This window comes from Ranitomeya imitator, chromosome 6 (assembly GCF_032444005.1).
Source record: "Ranitomeya imitator isolate aRanImi1 chromosome 6, aRanImi1.pri, whole genome shotgun sequence".
Lineage (NCBI taxonomy): Eukaryota > Metazoa > Chordata > Amphibia > Anura > Dendrobatidae > Ranitomeya > Ranitomeya imitator.
In genome coordinates this window covers 41955395-41980053 of record NC_091287.1, presented here as the reverse complement: position 1 = coordinate 41980053, position 24659 = coordinate 41955395, and the positions used below count along the sequence as shown (strand labels likewise).

Sequence of the window (24659 nt, the reverse complement as noted above, 5' to 3'; positions counted from 1 at the left end):
TTTGGTGCTGCCATAATTGCGCTGCTCTGCAAATACAGTACAATTTTAAATGCGAAAATTGCTTTTATTTCCATTTTATCCTGTAAAGAGTTAATAAAAGTTTGATAAGGTATAAATGCATGAAAATCATGCCACAGAGAAGTGCAACTCATCCCTGACAAACAAACCCTCATATGATTCTTGCCGAAAAAAAAGTTATTGTTCCTGAAATGTGACAATAAATAAAAATGGGAAAACTAAATGGTCAGTCGAAAGCCAAAACTGTGTCTGAGCCTCCGAGGGGTTAACATGTCTCATTCCAATGTTTTTTGTGCGGTAAGTGTGCACTGTTGAGCTGCTAACATGGTAAGAGCAGGGAAACGCTAACGTTTGTATAGGAGCTGTGCACCATAACTTGTTGGATAACTTTTCATAGCGCCAAAGATGGCGGTGATCCTATGATTTACTCCAGTGGCCGTTTCCCCTGATGTGTCCTCATCTGCACTGGTGCTAAATACTTTTGGCGCATGTGCAGACTCGAGAGATTTTTCTACTAGTTGTGTGCACATTGAACGCCATCATGATCATCATCGCAGATGTGGGTACTGCCGTGTAAGTTAATAAAGTGGCCATCGTCTTCCATTGTTTTCATGAGGAATCCGCAAACCGGTAGATCCAGTGCTGTGGTAAGTAGCGAGGGCGGTCAGTATTCTGCGTAGGTATAGTTTTTGCACCTCTCCAATGCTGCAAAATTCCTTTTTTGCACCTGTATGTGACAAGACTAGATTTTTTTTATGCACCTGTATGTGACAAGACTAGATTATATTTGCACCTGTATGTAACAAGACTAAGACTAGATTATTTTTTTTGCACCTGTATGTGACCAGACTAGATTATTTGTTTTGCACCTGTATGTGACCAGACTAGATTTACGTACTGGGCCAAACCTCTGGAACCCAGAGGTGCAGGAACAAGAAAAAAATGTCGATTGAGGACATTATCAGGTGAAAACAAAAAAATCCATATTTTTGTCTAGAGACTTGTCCTATGTAATACTGCACACTAATGCTGTATTAAGCATGAGAATCATTGACCCTAATGGAGCTACATGGATTTCTGGAAACTTTGTGGTGGACCACTAATGAACGTTTATAGTGAAAGATCTTCTGGATACATTTATACTTTGTTCCCAGCCTCACCCTGTAAAGTTGGCGATTGTAGAACCGTGTTTGGCGGATGTAGAGCTCGATGGGTAATGGCATTCGATGTCCTGAAAGATAAAACCATTTTTTTCTATTGACTTAAAGGGAATTAAAGCATTTTTGAATAGTTGGCCCAGCAGGGGCAGGAGCTGGATCAATGGAAAGAGGAGATCAGAGGCCGTCCTGCCTGTTCTCTATTCTGGTGACATCAGCCTGTAATGCTTCACTGAACTGCTGATGACATTAATGTTGTTTTAAGACATTGGCTTGTTTGTGCAGCTTTCCAAACTAGTTATTTCAGTATTGATTTTAAGCCATTCCTATAATGACTTGTTGAGACTTTTGGTTAGAACATCCTATATGTAAACGTGTGCTGGCTGCCCCAACCAGGTCTGAGTGGAGCAACTGGGTTAGTGCTTAGAGTTTTGTTTTTTTTCTTTTGTGGATTCAGTTTGTTATTCTGTCCAGTGTCTGTAAGAATCAAAGGAAATAATGGAAGTCTACATGATAAGGACACCAGACAGGAATGACAGAAGCCATAACGTATTATACATGTATAGTATAACTAGATGGTGGCCCGATTCTAACGCATCGGGTATTCTAGAATATGCATGTCCACGTAGTATATTGCACAGTCCACGTAGTATATTGCCCAGCCACGTAGTATATTGCCCAGCCACGTAGTATATTGCCCAGCCACGTAGTATATTGCCCAGCCACGTAGTATATTGCCCAGCCACGTAATATATTGCGCAGCCACGTAGTATATTGCCCAGTGACGTAGTATATCGCACAGCGCCACGTAGTATATTGCCCAGTGACGTAGTATATTGCCGAGTGACATAGTATACAGCACAGAGCCACGTAGTATATTGGCCAGTCACGTAGTATATTGCCCAGTCAGGTTTGTCACAGGTGAAAAAATAAAAAATAAACATATACTCACCTTTCCGAAGGCCCCTTGTAGTCCACGGCAGCCTGCGGTCCCAGGGTTGGTATCAGAGCACAGGACCTGTGATGACGTCGCGGTCACATGACCGTGACGTCATGGCAGGTCCTTCTGCCATACCATCTTTGCCACCGGAAACTGCAGCGGAAGATGGCGGCCGGCGGGAGCGGCTCAGCGGACTTTGGAGGGTGAGTATAGCAGGTTTATTTGTTTCTTTTAAATTATTTTTAACATTACATTTTTTACTATTGATGCCACATAGGCAGCGTCAATAGTAAAATGTTGGGGACACACAGGGTTAATAGCGGCGGTAACAGAGTGCGTTACCCGCGGCATAACGCGATCCGTTACCACCGGCATTAACCCTGTGTTAGCGGTGACCGGAGGGGAGTATGCAGGCGGGCGACAGGCACTGACTGCGAGGAGTAAGGAGCGGCCATTTTCTTCCGGACTGTGGCCGTCGCTGATTAGTCGCGGTAGCCATGACAGGCAGCTGGTGAGACCAATCAGCTAATGAATAACCGTGACAGAAGGACAGACGGAAGTGACACTTAGACAATTATATAGTAGATACCACATAGTCACAGCCATAATGATGCATGTTAAGGTTGATGGGGCTCACCTGCCCCTTCCCTCCCCTCTGTCGCCTGCCCCTTCCCTCCCCTCTGTCGCCTGCCCCATCCCTCCCCTCTGTCGCCTGCCCCATCCCTCCCCTCTGTCGCCTGTCCCTTCCCTCCCCTCTGTCGCCTGTCCCTTCCCTCCCCTCTGTCGCCTGTCCCTTCCCACCTCTCTGTCGCCTGTCCCTTCTCTCCCCTCTGTCGCCTGTCCCTTCTGTCGCCTGTCCCTTCCCTCCACTCTGTCGCCTGTCCCTTCCCTCCCCTCTGTCGCCTGCCCCTCCCCTCCCTTCTGTCGCCTGCCCCTTCCTTTCCCTCCCTTCTGTCCCCTGTCCCTTCCCTCCCCTCTGTCGCCTGTCCCTTCCCTCCCCTCTGTCGCCTGTCCCTTCCCTCCCCTCTGTCGCCTGTCCCTTCCCTCCCCTCTGTCCCCTGTCCCTTCCATCCCCTCTGTCGCCTGTCCCTTCCCTCCCCTCTGTCCCCTGTCCCTTCCCTCCCCTCTGTCGCCTGTCCCCTCCCTCCCCTCTGTCGCCTGTCCCTTCCCTCCCCTCTGTCGCCTGTCCCTTCCCTCCCCTCTGTCGCCTGTCCCTTCCCTCCCCTCTGTCGCCTGTCCCTCCCCTCCCCTCTGTCGCCTGCCCCTTACCTCCCCCTCCCCTCTGTCGCCTGCCCCTTAGGCTAGGGTCACATTGCGTTAGTGCAATCCGTTTAGCGCTAGCGGATTGCGCTAACGCAATTTTTTTTATGGGGCTGCGGTCGGGGTTGCGGTAACGTCCCCGCTCTCGCAGATCCCCGATCTGCGAGAGCGGGGAACGGACCGCTGGCGCGCCTCGGACGCTGCATGCAGCGTCCGCGGCGCGCCAGGAATCCCCGGCGCGTCGCTAGCGCGTGCCGAACATGGCACGCGCTAGTGAAGCGCGTTCCCATTAGCGTGAATGGGCGCGTTAACGGCCGCGTTGCACGGCGTTAATTTCGCCGTACAACGCTGTCCGTTTAACGCGGTCCCATAACGCAATGGGAACCCAGCCTTACCTCCCCTCCCCTCTGTCGCCTGCCCCTTCCCTCCCCTCTGTCGCCTGCCCCTTCCCTCCCCTCTGTCGCCTGTCCCTTCCCGCCCCTCCCCTCTGTCGCCTGCCGCCCCCTTAGGTAAAGCCATTAAATAACTACTACACCACCCCCTGATGTTCTTTTGATTTCCTTTAAAAAAAAAAAAAAAACTCCTGTAAACACACGGTCCAGGTTGCGAGCCCATTCTAGTAGGATGGGGTTTCTCAAACATACACTTGTAGTCGGTGTTTTTACTGCCCTGTTGTTTCTTATTTATTGCTGCAAATTCTTAGTTTGTTTGTTTGTTTTCTTTTTCCCTTTAAAGATCTTTCGAAAAACCTCAATGGCGGGATTTGCTTCCATTCAAGCTTGGACTGTGGTTTTATCTGACGGTCAGATCACTGCCTCAGCTCTTCCAGGTAAGCGTCCCTCCAGTGCAGAGAGTGCTCGCTCACTAATGCCTGCCTTTACACCCTCTCTAATGTGAAGGTGGAACAAGCTGATTTCGGGTGGGCGTTAGTCCACGTTACCATTTTGCGTTCTTGGAGGTTGATGTTTCCAGCGCGGGGTTTCCTAGATCCATTTTTCCATCTTCTAAAGCGCCAATTCTGTTGTGAATTACATGCATTACGTTCCGGGCAGTTTGGCAGGTGTCATCCTCCTAGTTATATCCTTCATACAGGAATACCGATGATGCCGTGCTATAATACAGGTAATGACGGGTTGTCCAGATATAGACAGCAGCCGTGCTATTCCTGATGGGATCTGTTAGTGGCGGCTGATGCCAGCGTCACTGATCCTGATGTGAAAAGGCAGGCGTCTGCTATCGAGCTGACGGCGGACACTCGGCAATGTCACCATACGGATGGAAGAGAACTCCTTCTATCCTTTCACATGTTACATGGGAATTTTACGCACAATGTGTGTTTGCGTCCAAATACTTATCTAATAAGTTATTGCATTTTTTTTTTTTTTTTTCACCCTTGGAGGTGTTTATGCATGAAATCTGGGAAAGAGAAGTGTGCATTGAACTCTGATAGGATAGGACTGGGACCCCCACTGACCCCAAGAATGGGGCTATGAAGCCCCCTGTTGGATATATACAGTTGTGGCCAAAAGTATTGACACCCCTGCAATTCAGTCAGATAATACTCACTTTCTTCCTGAAAATGATTGCAATCATAAATTCTTTGGTGTTATCTTCATTTAAATTGTCTTAAATAAAAAAATAAAAAAACACAAAAGAGAATGAAGCAAAACATTGATCATTTCACACAAAACTCCAAAAATGGGCCAGACAAAAGTATTGGCACCCTCAGCCTAATACTTGGTTGCTCAACCTTTAGCCAAAATAACTGCGACCAACCGCTTCCGGTAACCATCAATGAGTTTGTTACAATGCTCTGCTGGAATTTTAGACCATTCTTCTTTGGCAAACTGCTCCAGGTCCCTGATATTTGAAGGATGCCTTCTCCAAACTGCCATTTTTAGATCTCTCCACAGGTGTTCTATGGGATTCAGGTCTGGGCTCATTGCTGGCCACCTTAGAAGTCTCCAGTGCTTTCTCTCAAACCATTTTCTAGTGCTTTGTGAAGTGTGTTTTGGGTCATTGTCCTGCTTGGAAGACCCATGACCTCTGAGGGAGACCCAGCTTTCTCACACTGGGCCCTACATTATGCTGCAAAATTTGTTGGCAGTTTTCAGACTTCATAATGCCATGCACACGGTCAAGCAGTCCAGTGCCAGAGGCAGCAAAGCAACCCCAAAACATCAGGAAACCTCCGCCATGTTTGACTGTAGGGACCGTGTTCTTTTCTTTGAATGCCTCTTTTTTTCTCCTGTAAACTCTGTTGATGCCTTTGCCCAAAAAGCTCTACTTTTGTCTCATCTGACCAGAGAACATTCTTCCAAAACATTTTAGGCTTTTTCAGGTAAGTTTTGGCAAACTCCAGCCTGGCTTTTTTATGTCTCGGGGTAAGAAGTGGGGTCTTCCTGGGTCTCCTACCATACAGTCCCTTTTCATTCAGACGGCGACGGATAGTACGGGTTGACACTGTTGTACCCTCGGACTGCAGGGCAGCTTGAACTTGTTTGGATGTTAGTCGAGGTTCTTTATCCATCATCCGCACAATCTTGCGTTGAAATCTCTTGTCAATTTTTCTTTTCCGTCCACATCTAGGGAGGTTAGCCACAGTGCCATGGGCTTTAAACTTCTTGATGACACTGTGCACGGTAGACACAGGAACATTCAGGTCTTTGGAGATGGACTTGTAGCCTCGAGATTGCTCATGCTTCCTCACAATTTGGTTTCTCAAGTCATCAGACAGTTCTTTGGTCTTTCTTTTCTCCGTGCTCAATGTGGTACACACAAGGACACAGGACAGAGGTTGAGTCAACTTTAATCCATGTCAACTGGCTGCAAGTGTGATTTAGTTATTGCCAAAACCTGTTAGGTGCCACAGGTGAGTTACAGGTGCTGTTAATTACACAAATAAGAGAAGCATCACATTATTTTTCGAACAGTGCCAATACTTTTGTCCACCCCTTTTTTATGTTTGGTGTGGGATTATATCCAATTTGGCTTTAGGACAATTCTTTTTGTGTTTTTTCATTTACACTATGTTCCAAATTATTATGCAGATGACATTTTTCTCGGATTTTCCTAAATGGTCGGTGCAAATGACAGTCAGTCTAATAAGTCATCACCCGTTAGAGTATACATCGAATTTTATTGAAGAAACCTCCCAATGATAACAGCATAATCTCCAAAATGAATAAAAACTCAAAATGCACTGTTCCAAATTATTAGGCACAGTAGAATTTCTAAACATTTGATATGATTTAAAGAACTGAAAATGCTCATTTGTGGAATTTGCAGCATTAGGAGGTCACATTCACTGAACAAAAAAGCTATTTAACTCCAAAACATCCTAACAGGCCAAGTTACATGTTAACATAGGAATCTTTCTTTGATATCACCTTCACAATTCTTGCATTCTTGAGTTTTTGGAGAGTTTCTGCTTGTACGTCTTTGCTTGAAGTCAGAATAGCTTCCCAGAGCCGCTGTTTTGATGTGAGCTGCCTCCCACCCTCATAGATCTTGTGCTGGATGATACTCCAAAGGTTTTCTATAGGGTTGAGGTCAGGGGAAGATGGTGGCCACACCATGAGTTTATCTCCTTTTATGCCCATAGCAGCCAATGACTCAGAGGTTTCTTTGCAGCATGAGATGGTGCATTGTCAGCATGAAGATGATTTTGCTCCTGAAGGCACGTTTCTGCTTTTAGACCATGGAAGAAAGTTGTCAGTCAGAATCGCTATTTACTTTACAGAGGTCACTATCACATCTTCAGGAACCTTAAAGGGCCCTACCAGCTGTTTCCCCATGATTCCGGCCCAAAACATGATTTCTCCACCTCCTTGCTGACGTCGCAGCCTTGTTGCGACATGGTGGCCATCCACTAATCATCCACTTCTCCATCCATCTGGACCATCCAGGGTTGCTCGACACCCATCAGTAAAAAAGACTGTTTGAAAATTAGTCTTCATGTATGTCTGGGCCCACTGCAACCGTTTCTGCTCATGAACACTGTTTAGGGATGGTCGAATATTAGGTTTATGCACCACAGCAAGCCTTTGAAGGATCATGCACCTTGAGGTTCAAGGGACTCCAGAGGTACCTGCAGCTTCAAATAACTGTTTGCTGCTTTGTAATGGTATTTTGGCAGCTGCTCTCTTAATTCAATGAATTTGTCTGGCAGAAACCTTCCTCATTATGCCTTTATCTGCATGAACTCTGTCTGCTCTGTTTCAGTCACAAATCTCTTCACAGTATGATGATCACAAAGTTTTTGTGAAGTATCTAATTTTTTCATACCTTGTCCAAGGCATTGCACTATTTAACGCTTTTCAGCAGCAGAGAGATCCTTTTTATTTCTCATATTGCTTGAAACCTTTGGCCTGCTTAATAATGTGGAACATCATTTTTAAGTAGTTTTCCTTTAATTAGAATCACCTGGAAAACTAATTATCACATGTGTTTAAGATTGATTTCAGTTATCTATTGAGCCCTGAGACACAATACCATCTACAAGTTTATTTAAAAAACAATTAAATCTTTATGACACTTAAATCCAATTTGCATAATAATTTGGAACACAGTGTAAGACCAATTAAATGAAGATAATAATAACAAAGAATTTGTGTTAATACTCAGTTTCTTCCTGAAAATGATTGCAATCTGACAGAATTGCTACTGCTTCATTCATTCTTTATGGCACGGATGACCACAACCGCTCCTTTCCCGCAGGGCATTTTTGCCGCCCAGTTTTAAGCTCTGAGCCCGGGACCACTGAGAGTCCCAAGGATCATCAAGTGATGCTCTCTCCAGTGGATAGTGTATAATATGTGATTGGGTAAAACCCTTGGCTCATTTCATGTTTTTTTTTTTTTTTGTATTGCAAAGTGTTGAAATCTGCAGCAAATCCGTAACAAAATCCGCGATAAACACGTGCAGATTTAGGCATACGTTGGCCATCGTTTCGTAGCAAAAATTGCAGTCTAGATTCTCCCATTGTGCAAGTAACTTTCCAATCTATCACCACTAAATACATAAATGAGACTGATGGAGCGGCTGCCATCCTCTTCACTCCCATAAAAGTGAGTGGGAGCGATAGTCAGACATGCACACCACTACTGAGGGTCGTAGTCAGCCAGGAGACGTCTACAGGCCTCGCTGTAAGTGTCCGTAAGCGAAGCGGATGCGAATTTCTTACTTGAAAGATATTGAAAAAGGTGCGTTCTCCCCCCTGTCACTATGAAGTGGGAAATGTTCCTGATCAGAAGAGCAATGGATTATATTCGGGATGTTAGTAGAGGGAGGGAAGGCGTTTTACCAAGTGTCCAGACTCTGATATTTATGTACTTTAAATCAAATAATTATACAGGATGCCAAGCAGTTTTATCTGGAGTACCACGAGAAGAAACGGCAGGAAAAAGAGGAGGCCGCAGCCCAAGCCGAGCTGGAATCCATTATAAGTGAGTAGGTTCTCAGCATTGTTATATATAATGGGTATGGGAGCGACGGCCGAGGGAGCTGCCGGCTGAACCGCCCTGGCATCAACTGATCTCCGTGCCAAACTAAAGGACCATCATTTGTCAGGAAGTGTCGGGAAGCACATTAAATGGTCGGCCAAGATCGGCAGGTTTGGATGACGAGTTTGTGAATGGGCGACTTTACTCTGTTCAGCCGAATTTGTGTGTGTTCCCGGTAGGAACAACCAAGTGCACGCATGTATGGAGGGGATCAGGAGAAGACTGCTGTCTGATACCTAATCTATATGGCCAGATTAATGCTCCTCACACTGACTCCAAGTTTCTTTATAGTATTGTCCAATATTAAAAAAGACAAAAAAAAAAGTTTTGCTTTTGTCTTCTAAAAAAAAATGGCGCCTCTCCAGGCTGTGTATGGTATTGCATCCCATTGTCAATCATGCGGCACACTTCTGCTCCATTGTCAGTCATGCGGCACACCTTCGCTCCATTGTCAATCATGCGGCGCACCTTCGCTCCATTGTTAATCATGCGGCCCACCTTCGCTCCTTTGTCATTCATGCCGCGCTCCTTCACTCCATTGTCAATCATGCGGCCCACCTTCGCTCCATTGTCAATCATGCGGCGCTCCTTCACTCCATTGTTAATCATGCGGCACACCTTCGCTCCATTGTCAATCATGCGGCGCACCTTCGCTCCATTGTTAATCATGCGGTACACCTTCGCTCCTTTGTCATTCATGCCGCGCTCCTTCACTCCATTGTCAATCATGCGGCCCACCTTCGCTCCATTGTCAATCATGCGGCGCTCCTTCACTCCATTGTTAATCATGCGGCACACCTTCGCTCCATTGTCAATCATGCGGCGCACCTTCGCTCCATTGTTAATCATGCGGTACACCTTCGCTCCTTTGTCATTCATGCCGCGCTCCTTCACTCCATTGTCAATCATGCGGCCCACCTTCGCTCCATTGTCAATCATGCGGCGCTCCTTCACTCCATTGTTAATCATGCGGCACACCTTCGCTCCATTGTCAATCATGCGGCGCACCTTCGCTCCATTGTTAATCATGCGGTACACCTTCGCTCCTTTGTCATTCATGCCGCGCTCCTTCACTCCATTGTTAATCATGCGGCACACCTTCGCTCCATTGTCAATCATGCGGCGCACCTTCGCTCCATTGTTAATCATGCGGTACACCTTCGCTCCTTTGTCATTCATGCCGCGCTCCTTCACTCCATTGTCAATCATGCGGCCCACCTTCGCTCCATTGTTAATCATGCGGTACACCTTCACTCCATTGTTAATCATGCGGCACACCTTCGCTCCTTTGTCAATCATGCGGCACACCTTCGCTCCATTGTCAATCATGCGGCACACCTTCGCTCCTTTGTCAATCATGCGGCGCTCCTTCACTCCATTGTCAATCATGCGGCCCACCTTCGCTCCATTGTCAATCATGCAGCACACCTTCGCTCCTTTGTCAATCATGCGGCGCTCCTTCGCTCCATTGTCAGTCATGCGGCGCTCCATTGTCAATCATGCGGCACACCTTCGCTCCATTGTCAATCATGCGGCACACCTTTGCTCCATTGTCTGATCATGCGGCACACCTTTGCTCCATTGTCAATCATGCGGCGCACCTTCGCTCCATTGTCAATTACGCGGCGCACCTTCGCTCCATTGTCAATCATGCGGCGCTCCATTGTCAATCATGCGCCGCACCTTCGCTCCATTGTCAATCATGCGGTGCTCCATTGTCAATCATGCGGCACACCTTCACTCCATTGTCAATCATGCGGCACACCTTCGCTCCATTGTCTGATCATGCGGCACACCTTTGCTCCATTGTCAATCATGCGGCGCACCTTCGCTCCATTGTCAATCATGCGGCGCTCCTTCGCTCCATTGTCAGTCATGCGGCGCACCTTCGCTCCATTGTCAATCATGCGGCGCTCCATTGTCAATCATGCGGCACACCTTCGCTCCTTTGTCAATCATGCGACGCTCCTTCGCTCCATTGTCAGTCATGGGGCGCTCCATTGTCAATCATGCGGCACACCTTCGCTTTATTGTCAATCATGCGGCACACCTTCACTCCATTGTCAATCATGCGGCCCACCTTCGCTCCATTTATTCTTTATGGAAGCACTGGAGAAGCGCAACTTTCAGCTGGTCTTCAGCACTTCCGTTACAAATGGATTGGAGCGGAGTTGTGCGTGATCAATAACAGCCCCATTCTGCATTGGTGAGGTCCCAGCAAGTATAACCTCCGCAATGGGGACGTTATTCCCTATTTTATAAATTGGGGATCATTTCAAAACTCCGTACAACCCCTTTAATAGCTCACATAATTCAAGTCGCTAATTCTAAACTTTGAACTATAAAAATAGGTTCTAACCGGAAGATTTATCAAAACTTGTGCAACAGAAAAGTGCTATAATTGTAAGAACCGTCTCCCCCAATCTTCCCTGGGATCTGTCAGGTGTCGGTATTGTCCGACATACGAATATGGCAATTTTCAACTTTAAAACTGAAGCCACAATGCAGATGTGAGTCCAGTAGAGTCTGTTTTGAGGTGAAACCGGTGCTTTAAATAGAAGTAGTTGAATGATTTCTTTCATTTGCTTCGTTTGCAGAAGAGAAGAAACCAAAAGTGAAAAAGCCGAAATCTGAATTTCCTGTGTATTCAGCTACCGATTCTAATTTTGGTGCTTTCATTCCGTCGTACGATCAGGGAGTCAGCATTGAGGACATTGAGGAGCAAATGGACGACTGGCTGGAAAATCGGAATAAAACACAGAAAAAGAAGGTACAAGAAACTAAATGGCATAATGTTACAATCTGTGTATAACATGTGGCTACATAAAAAGAAACTCTCTACTTTTGTAATCCCTCCTCTGAGTGGCAGTAAATCTAGAATTGGAACTGGGAAGTTGTTACACAAAGCAATCAAGATGCACTGCTGGCAGCTCTCTTTGCAATTATTGAAAAATGACATCCCAGATTTGCTTGATGGGAGGGAAGTCTGGAGACTTGCAGCCATGGTTGCACGTTTAAGCCATTCAGGCCTAAATCACAGAGTTCCACCTGCCAGAATGCGTTCAGCTTCCTCTCCTGCAGCACTCTTACATATCATTGCTGAGAGGGAGAAATGTGTAGTTAGGAGATGCTGCACAGTTCTCTCACGGTTAGTGTCTGCTACTGCAGGATGTCAGGGAGGAGGGAGAGCTGTGCAGCCACTTTCTGATTTATGATCGCTCTCCCCGGATCATTAAGGAAGCGATCAAGTGTATTTGTCACCTGACTGCAGATTATAAGAAGCTGGGAGTTTTTAAAATATTACTTGATGTTTAAGTAGCTAGTTGGAGACCCCAGGGTATTTCTGTGCTGCCCTAGTAAATAAAAGGAACCAGTGCACACAAGCTGATGTAGTGTTTTGTTGAACAATGCAAGACACATTATTGTCCATTGTTCTTTAAATTTCCTCAGGCTTTGCTGTAGACTTAAGGTACCAATCCAGAAAAACACTGAGTGGGCACCATCTACATGTATAAGAAACCTAAAGGGATCACCACCTGCATACTGTAAATCAATAGAGACCAGCAGAGCAAAGTGTATGCATATAAATTGGGATCACCACATCAATATAGAAAATATACAAAAATATCTTTATTTAAGGAACACCACACAAAAACATAAAAACATTTAAAAACCCCCAATGTAACCTGGGGTGACTGGTCCATACAAAGAACAGGTAAGTACCATAACAAAATGTACAACACTGCACAGCAAATATACATAGAAATACATTGCAATAAGGGAGGACACAAACCCAATGTCCGTTACAAATAACCTCAAGGTCGACGCTATAGGCGTCGATACGTGTGGGTCTCTACAACCGCACAGCTTACTAAGCCCACAAACCCATTTTGCCAGAAGCCTTACTGCAAGCCTAATTTCTAGATGGGGTAAGATCACAGGATTGGGGCATGCGTCTCCTGGTGTATTAGTGGTGCTTGGTATTTTTTGAGCAGACCACCTTGTGGAGCTGCATTTATTGGGCAAAAATATTGTTTGCTACCCACAGAGCTAATCTATTTGGGTATAGGTTTGTGGGCCATAGTATACTATAGTACATTATCTCTATATGTAACGGACATTGGGTTTGTGTCCTCCCTTATTGCAATGTATTTCTATGTATATTTGCTGTGCAGTGTTGCACATTTTGTTATGGTACTTACCTGTTATTTGTATGGACCCGTCACCCCAGGTTACATTGGGGGTTTTAAATGTTTTTATGTTTTTGTGTGGTGTTCCTTAAATAAATATATTTTTGTATATTTTCTATATTGATGTGGTGATCCCAATTTATATGCATACACTTTGCTCTGCTGGTCTCTATAGACTTAAGGTACCGTTACACTAAACGACTTACCAACGATCACGACCAGCGATACGACCTGGCCGTGATCGTTGGTAAGTCGTTGTGTGGTCGCTGGGGAGCTGTCACACAGACAGCTCTCTCCAGCGACCAACGATCAGGGGAAAGACTTCGGTATCGTTGAAACTGTCTTCAACGATGCCGAAGTCCCCGGGTAACCAGGGTAAATATCGGGTTACTAAGCACAGGGCCGCGCTTAGTAACCCGATATTTACCCTGGTTACCATTGTAAAAGTAAAAAAAAAAAACACTACATACTTACATTCCGATGTCTGTCACATCCCCCGCCGTCCGCTTCCCGCACTGACTGTGTCAGCGCCGGCCATAAAGCAGAGCACAGCCCCGTTGGCTCTCGTTCTCTCTCTGGCCGCCCCGTTGGCTCTCGCTCTCTCTGGCCGCCCGTTGGCTCTCGTTCTCTCTCTCTGGCCGCCCCGTTGGCTCTCGTTCTCTCTCTCTGGCCGCCCCGTTGGCTCTCGCTCTCTCTCTCTGGCCGCCCCGTTGGCTCTCGCTCGCTCTGGCCGCCCCGTTGGCTCTCGCTCGCTCTGGCCGCCCCGTTGGCTCTCGCTCGCTCTGGCCGCCCCGTTGGCTCTTGCTCGCTCTGGCCGCCCCGTTGGCTCTTGCTCGCTCTGGCCGCCCCGTTGGCTCTCGCTCGCTCTGGCCGCCCCGTTGGCTCTCGCTCGCTCTGGCCGCCCCGTTGGCTCTCGCTCGCTCTGGCCGCCCCGTTGGCTCTCGCTCTCTCTCTCTGGCCGCCCCGTTGGCTCTCGCTCTCTCTCTCTGGCCGCCCCGTTGGCTCTCGCTCTCTCTCTCTGGCCGCCCCGTTGGCTCTCGCTCTCTCTCTCTGGCCGCCCCGTTGGCTCTCGCTCTCTCTCTCTGGCCGCCCCGTTGGCTCTCGCTCTCTCTCTCTGGCCGCCCCGTTGGCTCTCGCTCTCTCTCTCTGGCCGCCCCGTTGGCTCTCGCTCTCTCTCTCTGGCCGCCCCGTTGGCTCTCGCTCGCTCTGGCCGCCCCGTTGGCTCTCGCTCGCTCTGGCCGCCCCGTTGGCTCTCGCTCGCTCTGGCCGCCCCGTTGGCTCTCGCTCGCTCTGGCCGCCCCGTTGGCTCTCGCTCGCTCTGGCCGCCCCGTTGGCTCTCGCTCTCTCTCTCTGGCCGCCCTGTTGGCTCTCGCTCGCTCTGGCCGCTCCGTTGGCACTCGCTCGCTCTGGCCGCCCTGTTGGCTCTCGCTCTGGCCGCCCCGTTGGCTCTCGCTCGCTCTGGCCGCCCCGTTGGCTCTCTCTCGCTCTGGCCGCCCCGTTGGCTCTCGCTCGCTCTGGCCGCCCCGTTGGCTCTCGCTCTCTCTCTCTGGCCGCCCCGTTGGCTCTCGCTCGCTCTGGCCGCTCCGTTGGCTCTCGCTCGCTCTGGCCGCCCTGTTGGCTCTCGCTCTGGCCGCCCCGTTGGCTCTCGCTCGCTCTGGCCGCCCTGTTGGCTCTCGCTCTGGCTGCCCCGTTGGCTCTCGCTCGCTCTGGCCGCCCTGTTGGCTCTCGCTCTGGCTGCCCCGTTGGCTCTCGCTCGCTCTGGCCGCCCCGTTGGCTCTCGCTCTGGCCGCCCCGTTGGCTCTCGCTCGCTCTGGCCGCTCCGTTGGCTCTCGCTCGCTCTGGCCGCTCCGTTGGCCTCTGCCTTACTTCTGCCCTTTTGTATGTTTTCATCTACAAACTTGTAAACATTTAAAATACCAACAACTTCTCACGACTTTCAGGTCCCAGTTCTGCAAACTGTAATTATTGCAGTTATTATTCAATGGCGGTTTCACCTCTACATTAGAGAGAACCTCTCCAGGTATATTTGACTGGTCACACTAATTGGGGAAAGACCCTAATTTATTCAGACACCGCAAACTTTCTTCATCTTTAATAACCCTTTACTTTTAATCCTAAGTCTTCTCTGTAATGAAGGAGAGATGAGGGACACTTCTGCGCTGATGGCGTATTAAGGCTTATGCTGAGACATTTCTATTATTCCCTTAGGAAGGAGCTTGGTTCCTTAATTGCACGGATCACTTTAACAATGAGCTCATCTCCTTTTGTGGTAGGACAGGTTACCATGCCAATTGCATTTTTTTTCTCTGTTTTTCGGGACTACTTAATCTTTCACACTAAAACCTGAAGCGTCGTACATTTGTAGCCATCTTGTTGGCTTAAAAGTGAATCGCCACCTTTTTTTTTTTTATTTATTTTTTTTTTTAATATCCGCATTTTTTGTAGTCCGAAATTCTTCACGTTGAATCCAAAAATAATTCTTTATATATTGCTCAGTCTTAAATGTAAGAAGAGATAAAGAGGTGATTAAAAAAAAGTGTCATAAGATGGTCATTTTTTTTTGCTATTCATTTTATCCCCACTGCTCCGGAGTATTTTTTGTTTTTTGTCCGTCTGTCATACGGTTCCAGAGATATGGGCCTTTATCTGGAGGGACGTTTCTCACGGGTAATAATGCAGAGGAGCCTAAAGACACGCCCCAGAGGATCCTGTGAGCCACATAAAAATTACCTTTAAATGAAAAAAAGCCCATTTACCTGGAACCATATGGCGGATTTAAAGAAAATTGATGACTTGAGAGAAGCAGAAATAAAAAAAAAAAAAAAGTGATCACTTGTGATCTGGCGACATGTCCCCTTGAATAGAGAAATTTCTGGGAACTTTTTGTTCTGGATTTGGTGATCCTTTTACTACTACTAAAGGAATAAAAAGATGCAATTTCTGGTTTATTGGATCCTGAATAAAGGGAATTGAATCCGACATTATTCCTAACTGGTTGTGTCTCATTCTGCGTGTGTGAATACGTTCAGATTTCATTCCCCGATGAAGTTAACCCCCAGCGACCCAGAATCGCCCCTTTTATTGTACGCTTTCATCTGTTTGGTGTCTTGCGATGATTTCCAATGTCTAGCGTCATTATTTTCATTCCTATAAGGACTTTAAACAAGGGGCCTTTTGCATATCACTCATCTTCCTTTAATTTCGGCTTTGTAGTGACCCCCTAACCTGCTCTTCTTTTTCACTATTTTCTGAAGATTAGCCCTTTTGTCAAGCTCATATTACCGATTGTTCCCTTGATCTTCCAGCACCGTCTTTACCGTATACAAGCCCTCTTCTGTCTTCCATCAATCACTATCTGATTGTGCCGAATTCCTGCATGTCCTCTGCTGAGGGTTCACTTTTTTTTTTTTGTTTTTAATTTTCCTTATTACTGTTTATATAACAGTCGTACTTGTAAATCCACATGATGACTATTTATATGTAAGACATGCCGGCTCATGTGCGGAGGACCTCAGTCATCAGCAGGTTCCCCTGATGAACGCGCACATTACAGAGCGGATACTCCAGCTTTACAAATGTATTTAAAGCATTTCTTTTTAAGACAAAGGTCATTCCCTAAAATAAAATATTGTAACTTTTCGGACAATCCCATCTACAATACCTACAGGAACAGTAGAAAGCCAGGCTTCTTCAGTTCACACCAGAAAGCCTGTAGACACTTGCAGGAGCAATACATGCTAGGAATTTAGGAAAGTTCAAGCACCTATAGTGCTGGCAGAGTATCACAAAATCAAAAAAGCGTGGGTGACAAGTAGATTTGGGTGCAAATCAAGGTCCAGTTATTTGTGTGCGCTGGATCGGAGTCCTGAGAACCGCATTTGATTAGCCGACCTGGCATGACATCACATGTGCCACATGCCATAACATTGCGCCAGGCCAGCTAATTAAGAGGCGTCAGGGATGCCGTCAGATAAGAGACAGGATTACAGACATGCCCTATGGACCGGGGCTCTATGAATCGATTTGCATCAACTCTAGTGAGGTTACAGAGCACAAGATTCAGTGGTAGTTCCTGGACATATAAGGCTGGTATGTGCACATAAAGCAGTTTTACCTTGGTTGTAGGGGATGAGGTCAGCACAGCCATGCTTTATACAGGCAACGTGTGAAGGGGCAGGTAAGTGTTATAAGGGCTATTCAGCTCCAGTAAAAGTTTCCTTGTCTTTAACTGCACATCTGACCCAGTCACTTGACCGCTGCTGTCAATCACAAGTCTCAGTCCATTAGGTGACAGACGATAAGATGGCACTTTTTCCTGTTCCAACGGAGAGGATTGGCTTGTCATGGCTCCTGGCCTATTGACATTAGTAGAAGTGTTTTCTGGGCATGATTTAATCTGCGCAAGGATGAGTGAATGGTGAAATCCTGTGCTGCTTACTGTATATAGAGGTGTTATCAGTCATTGTACAGGAGGAGGAGGTGAGCTGTGACATCACCTATTGTGAATGGTGGATCCTGTATTATCTACTGTATATAGAGGTGTTATCAGTCATTGTACAGGAGGAGGAGGTGAGCTGTGACATCACCTATTGTGAATGGTGGATCCTGTGTTACCTACTGTATATAGAGGTGTTATCAGTCATTGTACAGGAGGAGGAGGTGAGCTGTGACATCACCTATTGTGAATGGTGGATCCTGTGTTATCTACTGTATATAGAGGTGTTATCAGTCATTGTACAGGAGGAGGAGGTGAGCTGTGACATCACCTATTGTGAATGGTGGATCCTGTGTTATCTACTGTATATAGAGGTGTTATCAGTCATTGTACAGGAGGAGGAGGTGAGCTCTGACATCACCTATTGTGAATGGTGGATCCTGTGTTATCTACTGTATATAGAGGTGTTATCAGTCATTGTACAGGAGGAGGTGAGCTGTGACATCACCTATTGTGAATGGTGGATCCTGTGTTACCTACTGTATATAGAGATATTATCAATCATTGTACAGGAGGAGGAGGTGAGCTGTGACATCACCTATTGTGAATGGTGGATCCTGTGTTATCTACTGTATATAGAGGTGTTATCAGTCATTGTACAGGAGGAGGAGGTGAGCTGTGACATCACCTATTGTGAATGGTGGATCCTGTGTTATCTACTGTATATAGAGGTGTTATCAGTCATTGTACAGGAGGAGGAGGTGAGCTGTGACATCACCTATTGTGAATGGTGGATCCTGTGTTATCTACTGTATATAGAGGTGTTATCAGTCATTGTACAGGAGGAGGAGGTGAGCTCTGACATCACCTATTGTGAATGGTGGATCCTGTGTTATCTACTGTATATAGAGGTGTTATCAGTCATTGTACAGGAGGAGGTGAGCTGTGACATCACCTATTGTGAATGGTGGATCCTGTGTTACCTACTGTATATAGAGATATTATCAATCATTGTACAGGAGGAGGAGGTGAGCTGTGACATCACCTATTGTGAATGGTGGATCCTGTGTTATCTACTGTATATAGAGGTGTTATCAGTCATTGTACAGGAGGAGGAGGTGAGCTGTGACATCACCTATTGTGAATGGTGGATCCTGTTACCTACTGTATATAGAGGTGATATCAGTCATTGTACAGGAGGGGGAGGAGGTGAGCTGTGACATCACCTATTGTGAATGGTGGATCCTGTTATCTACTGTATATAGAGGTGTTATCGGTCATTGCACAGGAGGAGGAGGTGAGCTGTGACATCACCATTGTGAATGGTGGATCCTGTGTTATCCACTGTATACAGAGGTGTTATCGGTCATTGTAGAGGAGGAGGAGGTGAGCTGTGACATCACCTATTGTGAATGGTGGATGCTGTGTTATCTACTGTATATAGAGGTGTTATCGGTCATTGCACAGGAGGAGGAGGTGAGCTGTGACATCACCATTGTGAATGGTGGATCCTGTGTTATCTACTGTATACAGAGGTGTTATCGGTCATTGTACAGGAGGAGGAGGTGAGCTGTGACATCACCTATTGTGAATGGTGGATGCTGTGTTATCTACTGTGTATAGAGGTGTTATCGGTGATTGTACAGGAGGAGGTGAGCTGTGACATCACCTATTGTGAATGGAGGATCCTGTGTTATCTACTGTATATAGAGGTGTTATCGGTCATTGTACAGGAGGAGGAGGTGAGCTGTGACATCGCTTATTATGGATGGTAGATCCTGTGTTATCTACTGTATATAGAGGTGTTATCTGTCATTGTACAGGAGGAGGAGGTGAGCTGTGACATCGCTTATGGATGGTGGATCCTGTTTTATCTACTGTGTATAGAGGTATCAGTCATTGTACAGGAGGAGGAGGTGAGCTGTGACATCGCTTATTATGGATGCTGTTATCTTCTGTATATAGAGGTGTTACCGTACTTTTCATTGTAATCCTGTCTGTGATGTAATGACACTGCTGAAAAGTCTTCTTTACAGAACAAAGACGGATTCTGGTATTAGGCTTAGTTGCTAGTGTTGAAATTGCAATTTTTTTAATCAAAATTTTTTTTTGTTTTACAATAAAAACCGGATTTCAATAATCATTATATTAGGACCACGGATAGTTTTTTATAATATATTCTGTGTAATTTGAGGAATATTATGCTTTTTGGATGTACAGGAGCATGTATGGTGAGCGAAAAATGTGCACTCACGCATGTTCAAATGGAAATGTATATGCTGTGCTGACTGATATGTATGCATGTCCATATATTATTTTTATATATGTACCGTATATACTCGAGTATAAGCCGAAATTTTCAGCCCATGATGCGGAAGACGGAGTGGCGCCGGAACGAGGACCTGTGAGTCTTGCAAGTGCCGGGGGCCTGAGCGACGAGAGGGGAGTATGTCATTTTTTTTTTTTTTTTAATCGTAACAACAGCATATGGGACAAATATCTCTATGGAGCATCTTATGGGGCCGAATTCAACATTTGTGCAGCACTATATGGGGCCATATACAACGTTTGTGCAGCACTATATGGCGCCATATTCAACGTTTGTGCAGCACTGTATGGGGCCATTATCATCGTTTGTGCAGCATTATATTGGGCAATTGTCTCTATGGAGCATCTTATGGGGCCCTTATTAACCTTTAAGCAGTATGGGGCCCATCATGAACTGTATGGAGCATTATATGGGGCTCCTGATTCAATATGGATAATCAAAAACACTTAACCTACTGATGTCTCAATTAGTTTTACTTTTATTGGTATCTACCGTATTTTTATTTTTGACATTTACCAGTAGCTGCTACATTTCCCACCCTAGGCTTATACTCGAGTCAATAAGTTTTCCCAGTTTTTTGTGGCAAAATTAGGGGGGTCGGCTTATACTCAGGTCGGCTTATACTCGAGTATATAGGGATATATAATTTTTTTCATTTATTTTTAAATGTGTGTGCGATTATCTGAAAAAAATAGGTCATTTTCTGTTAACGCGCTCCCTTTAGGCCACGTGCACACGTTGCGGAAGTTGTGCGGATTTTTCCTTACTGATTTTGGTAAATCCACAGGTAAACAGCACTGCGGAATTACGGCGGATTTACCGCATTTTTATGCGTTTTTTGTGCGGATTCCACCTGCGGATTCCTATTATGGAGCAGGTGTAAACCGCTGCGGAATCCGCACAAAGAATTGACATGCTGCGGAATAAACAACGCTACGTTTTCCGCGCGTTTTTTTTTCCGCATGTGCACTGCGGATTTTGTTTCCATAGGTTTACATGGTACTGTAAAGTCAGGGAAAACTGCTGCGGATCCGCAGCAAAATCCGCAACGTGTGCACATACCCATAAACTCAATAAAGCCGTATATGGTGCGCTGAGCGCCCTCTGCTGGTGACTGCAGAAAGCAGAATTTTTTTTTTTTTTTTTTTTACTAATATAGAGGTCCAAATCCTCTACATGGCTATGATAATAAGACAGCAGCTCCCACTGCTTTAAAATACATTCTGCAAAGAATTGCTGAATTTTTTTTTTTTTCATCTCTGAATTTTGATGCAATTTTAATTTGATATTTATAAAGATATAAAACCCCGTAGCATTTCATTCTATTTCCACAGCCACACTTGTGGACTTTTTAGATACTGTAAAGTTTGGTTGTTTTCGGGTGTGTAGTAAAATGGTTCAGTTGCAGTGACTTGTGTTATATAATATATACTTCCCTTTCCATTAAAAATCCACAGTAGTTTTGCTATTAAAGCCATATGGCAAAAGTGCATTACAGGGAGTCCCAGCTCGGAGCTCACCGCATACTGACCGCACACTGCAGAATCCGGGGAGCGCAGCGGCATCTTCATCCTTACAACTCATTCCTAAAGCAGATCTGTCACCAGTTTTCCCAATACAAACTTCATATATTAAATAGATTTGTTAGACCTTATGAGACTGATGTGTTTACTTTGAAAATCCATAGCAGAATAGTTATAAAATTCCTCATTAACATGATCATTTATGAGCCCAGCTATAGAATGAAATGGCTCACGATCGATCTCGCATACGCAACGGCTTGGCCCACTTTAATGTGTTTTGGGGGATTTTAGACCTTCTGTTCCGAACTTGAAAGAACCTCCTTCATCTAATTTTTAAAAAACTTGTAGCTTAAGGGCTCAATTCAACATTTGCTTTTTTTTGTCCTTTTTTTTTGTCTTGTGTTATTTGCTGCCGTTTTTGTGCTAATGTCATAAAAAAAAATGGCGCTCTCGAATATTGCACAAAATAAAAAATGCCTTTTTTATTTTCTCTATCCTTTTAAGATCAAAAACTTGCAATGTTCCCAAAGATTTGCTCAAAATATTTAGACGTACTTAAAATCACTCCAGGGTGAAGGAGTACAATAGGAACAAATATTGTGGGATTTTTTTTTTTGCGAATGGGGTCAAAACGTCTGGGAAACCTAAACTCTGCCCAAGTTAAAAAATAAATAAATACATTTAAAAATAAATAAATAAAAAATAATGGAAAAATGTAAAATAAACTTTAAAAAAAAGCTCAAATGGAAAGATAAATATAGAGAGAATAAAAAAGCAAAGCACTAAAAACTTGACAAAGGACAAGTGCAAATAAAAACTAATGAATGCGGCCCATAAAGTGCTTCTGTACGGTGACTTATCACAGACTTGTTCTTTCAGACACCCTCATGATTCTTTGCAGTCACTTGCCTGTGTATACGGCGTCCGAGCCTACGAGGTCAGGCTCAGATGTATACATATATAGTGCACTCGTCACCCGATCGGCCGGATGAGCAGACTTTTCGTCCCCAATCACCATGTAAAGATGGCAGCGATCGGCTGATGCTTCTCCGTCAGCTGATCAAACCTTTTTTTGCTAGTTTAATGTCCTCGTCGTTGGCAGTAACAGGACGTATTTATATTGTGGATTATACGTGAACCGAATGATCGTTTTCCCCGGTACATGCATGGGGCATGCTAAATCTGCACCGATCGGCTGGTCACCATATATTGCTGATCGGTGCCCATTTGGGTATAAATCCTGCCGGTGTGAATCTGCCCTCAGTATTCTCCAGGCTGTTTTGTGGTTTTTTTCCCTCTTATACTATTTCATAAAGGATTTGCTAGAATATGAAGTCTTTCCGATGAAAACTCCTGTTCCCGGGACTGAAGCGACCCCATTCTTCATTGTAACCATAGCCGCCTCATAAGTTAAAGCTGCTCCTAACTTCTCCCGGGGACTGATGAGTAAATGGTTAATGATGGTGAGCTGTGAGACAGTCCAGATCAAATACTCTTTGAACAAAACCTTCAAAGTGTGTCCCAGGAATTAGATGTTGAAATCTGAAGGATTTTGTGGCCTTGGAGCTCTTTTTTAGAGAAGTATGTGATAAAGTCCCTCCACTCCTTCTACACAGATGTGGATATGTCCTGCTATTCTGCAGCGCCCAAGGTTACAGCCTGCGAATGCTGCAATGTTTGTGCACTCGGACTCTATGGAATGTGTGACTCTCCTGATCCACCTGCTCAGAATCTGCTGCTTTTTTCCTGTGCGGAGTCTGGTGCATTTTTTTCCTGTGCGGAGTCTGGTGCATTTTTTTCCTGTGCGGAGTCTGGTGCATTTTTTTCCTGTGCGGAGTCTGGTGCATTTTTTTCCTGTGCGGAGTCTGGTGCATTTTTTTCCTGTGCGGAGTCTGGTGCATTTTTTTCCTGTGCGGAGTCTGGTGCTTTTTTTTCCTCTGCGGAGTCTGGTGCTTTTTTTTCCTGCGCGGAGTCTGGTGCTTTTTTTTTCCTGCGCGGAGTCTGGTGCTTTTTTTTTCCTGCGCGGAGTCTGGTGCTTTTTTTTCCTGCGCGGAGTCTGGTGCTTTTTTTTCCTGCGCGGCGTCTGGTGCTTTTTTTTCCTGCGCGGAGTCTGGTGCTTTTTTTTTCCTGCGCGGAGTCTGGTGCTTTTTTTTTCCTGCGCGGAGTCTGGTGCTTTTTTTTTCCTGCGCGGATCCATCGCACTACAAATCTGTCTGTAACCCATTGACAGCTGCCAAATACTCCAGGTCTTTTTACCTTTTCGTGCAATGGGCCTAGTCTGCACAGCATGTCACCCACTCTGAGGGTTTCCGAAACCCCTTTAACATACATTGTATAGCACTGATAACAGTTGCCAATAGTTCTGATTCCTTCAGTGTGAACTGAACCACAAAAGCGGCAGGAATAAGTTAACTTGCATTAAAAAATATATATATATATATATATATATTTTTCGGTGGAAAATGGATGAGGCCTAAGAGTTATCCCATCTTAGATACTTATGACACATCCATAGGATATGGCAAAAATGTCCATTAGTTGTAGGTCCCAGTACTGAGACCTGCATCGTTGTGAATAGCAGAGCAGGGCTCGGGCACGTGCTGCAGGCAGTGGGCAGGTGGCTGCACAGTTCTCTGCGCTGCAGGCAGTGGGCTGGTGGCTGCACAGTTCTCTGCGCTGCAGGCAGTGGGCTGGTGGCTGCACAGTTCTCTGCGCTGCAGGCAGTGGGCTGGTGGCTGCACAGTTCTCTGCGCTGCAGGCAGTGGGCTGGTGGCTGCACAGTTCTCTGCGCTGCAGGCAGTGGGCTGGTGGCTGCACAGTTCTCTGCGCTGCAGGCAGTGGGCTGGTGGCTGCACAGTTCTCTGCGCTGCAGGCAGTGGGCTGGTGGCTGCACAGTTCTCTGCGCTGCAGGCAGTGGGCTGGTGGCTGCACAGTTCTCTGCGCTGCAGGCAGTGGGCTGGTGGCTGCACAGTTCTCTGCGCTGCAGGCAGTGGGCTGGTGGCTGCACAGTTCTCTGCGCTGCAGGCAGTGGGCTGGTGGCTGCACAGTTCTCTGCGCTGCAGGCAGTGGGCTGGTGGCTGCACAGTTCTCTGCGCTGCAAGCAGTGGGCTGGTGGCTGCACAGTTTTCTGCGCTGCAGGCAGTGGGCTGGTGGCTGCACAGTTCTCTTGATTTCCATGGAAATTCCAATAATTGCCCAGCACGCTTACACAGCAGATTTCAATAGCGCATTGTCAATGGCACATTCTCAAGAAGGACGGCACCAGAATCCCATCCTTATGGGATGTCCAAGATGGGAATAACC

General features: G+C 46.0%; 1 protein-coding gene across 1 annotated transcript in view; it reads left to right on the top strand.

The window, feature by feature from the left end:
- Window positions 1-24659, top strand: part of DNAJC1 (DnaJ heat shock protein family (Hsp40) member C1) — a 102442-nt gene that overhangs the window by 54892 nt on the left and 22891 nt on the right. Inside the window, exons 6-8 of the mRNA XM_069729549.1 lie at window positions 4111-4204; window positions 8732-8822; window positions 11477-11649. Coding sequence (XP_069585650.1) covers window positions 4111-4204; window positions 8732-8822; window positions 11477-11649 — 358 coding nt within the window. The remainder of the gene's footprint in view (window positions 1-4110; window positions 4205-8731; window positions 8823-11476; window positions 11650-24659) is intronic.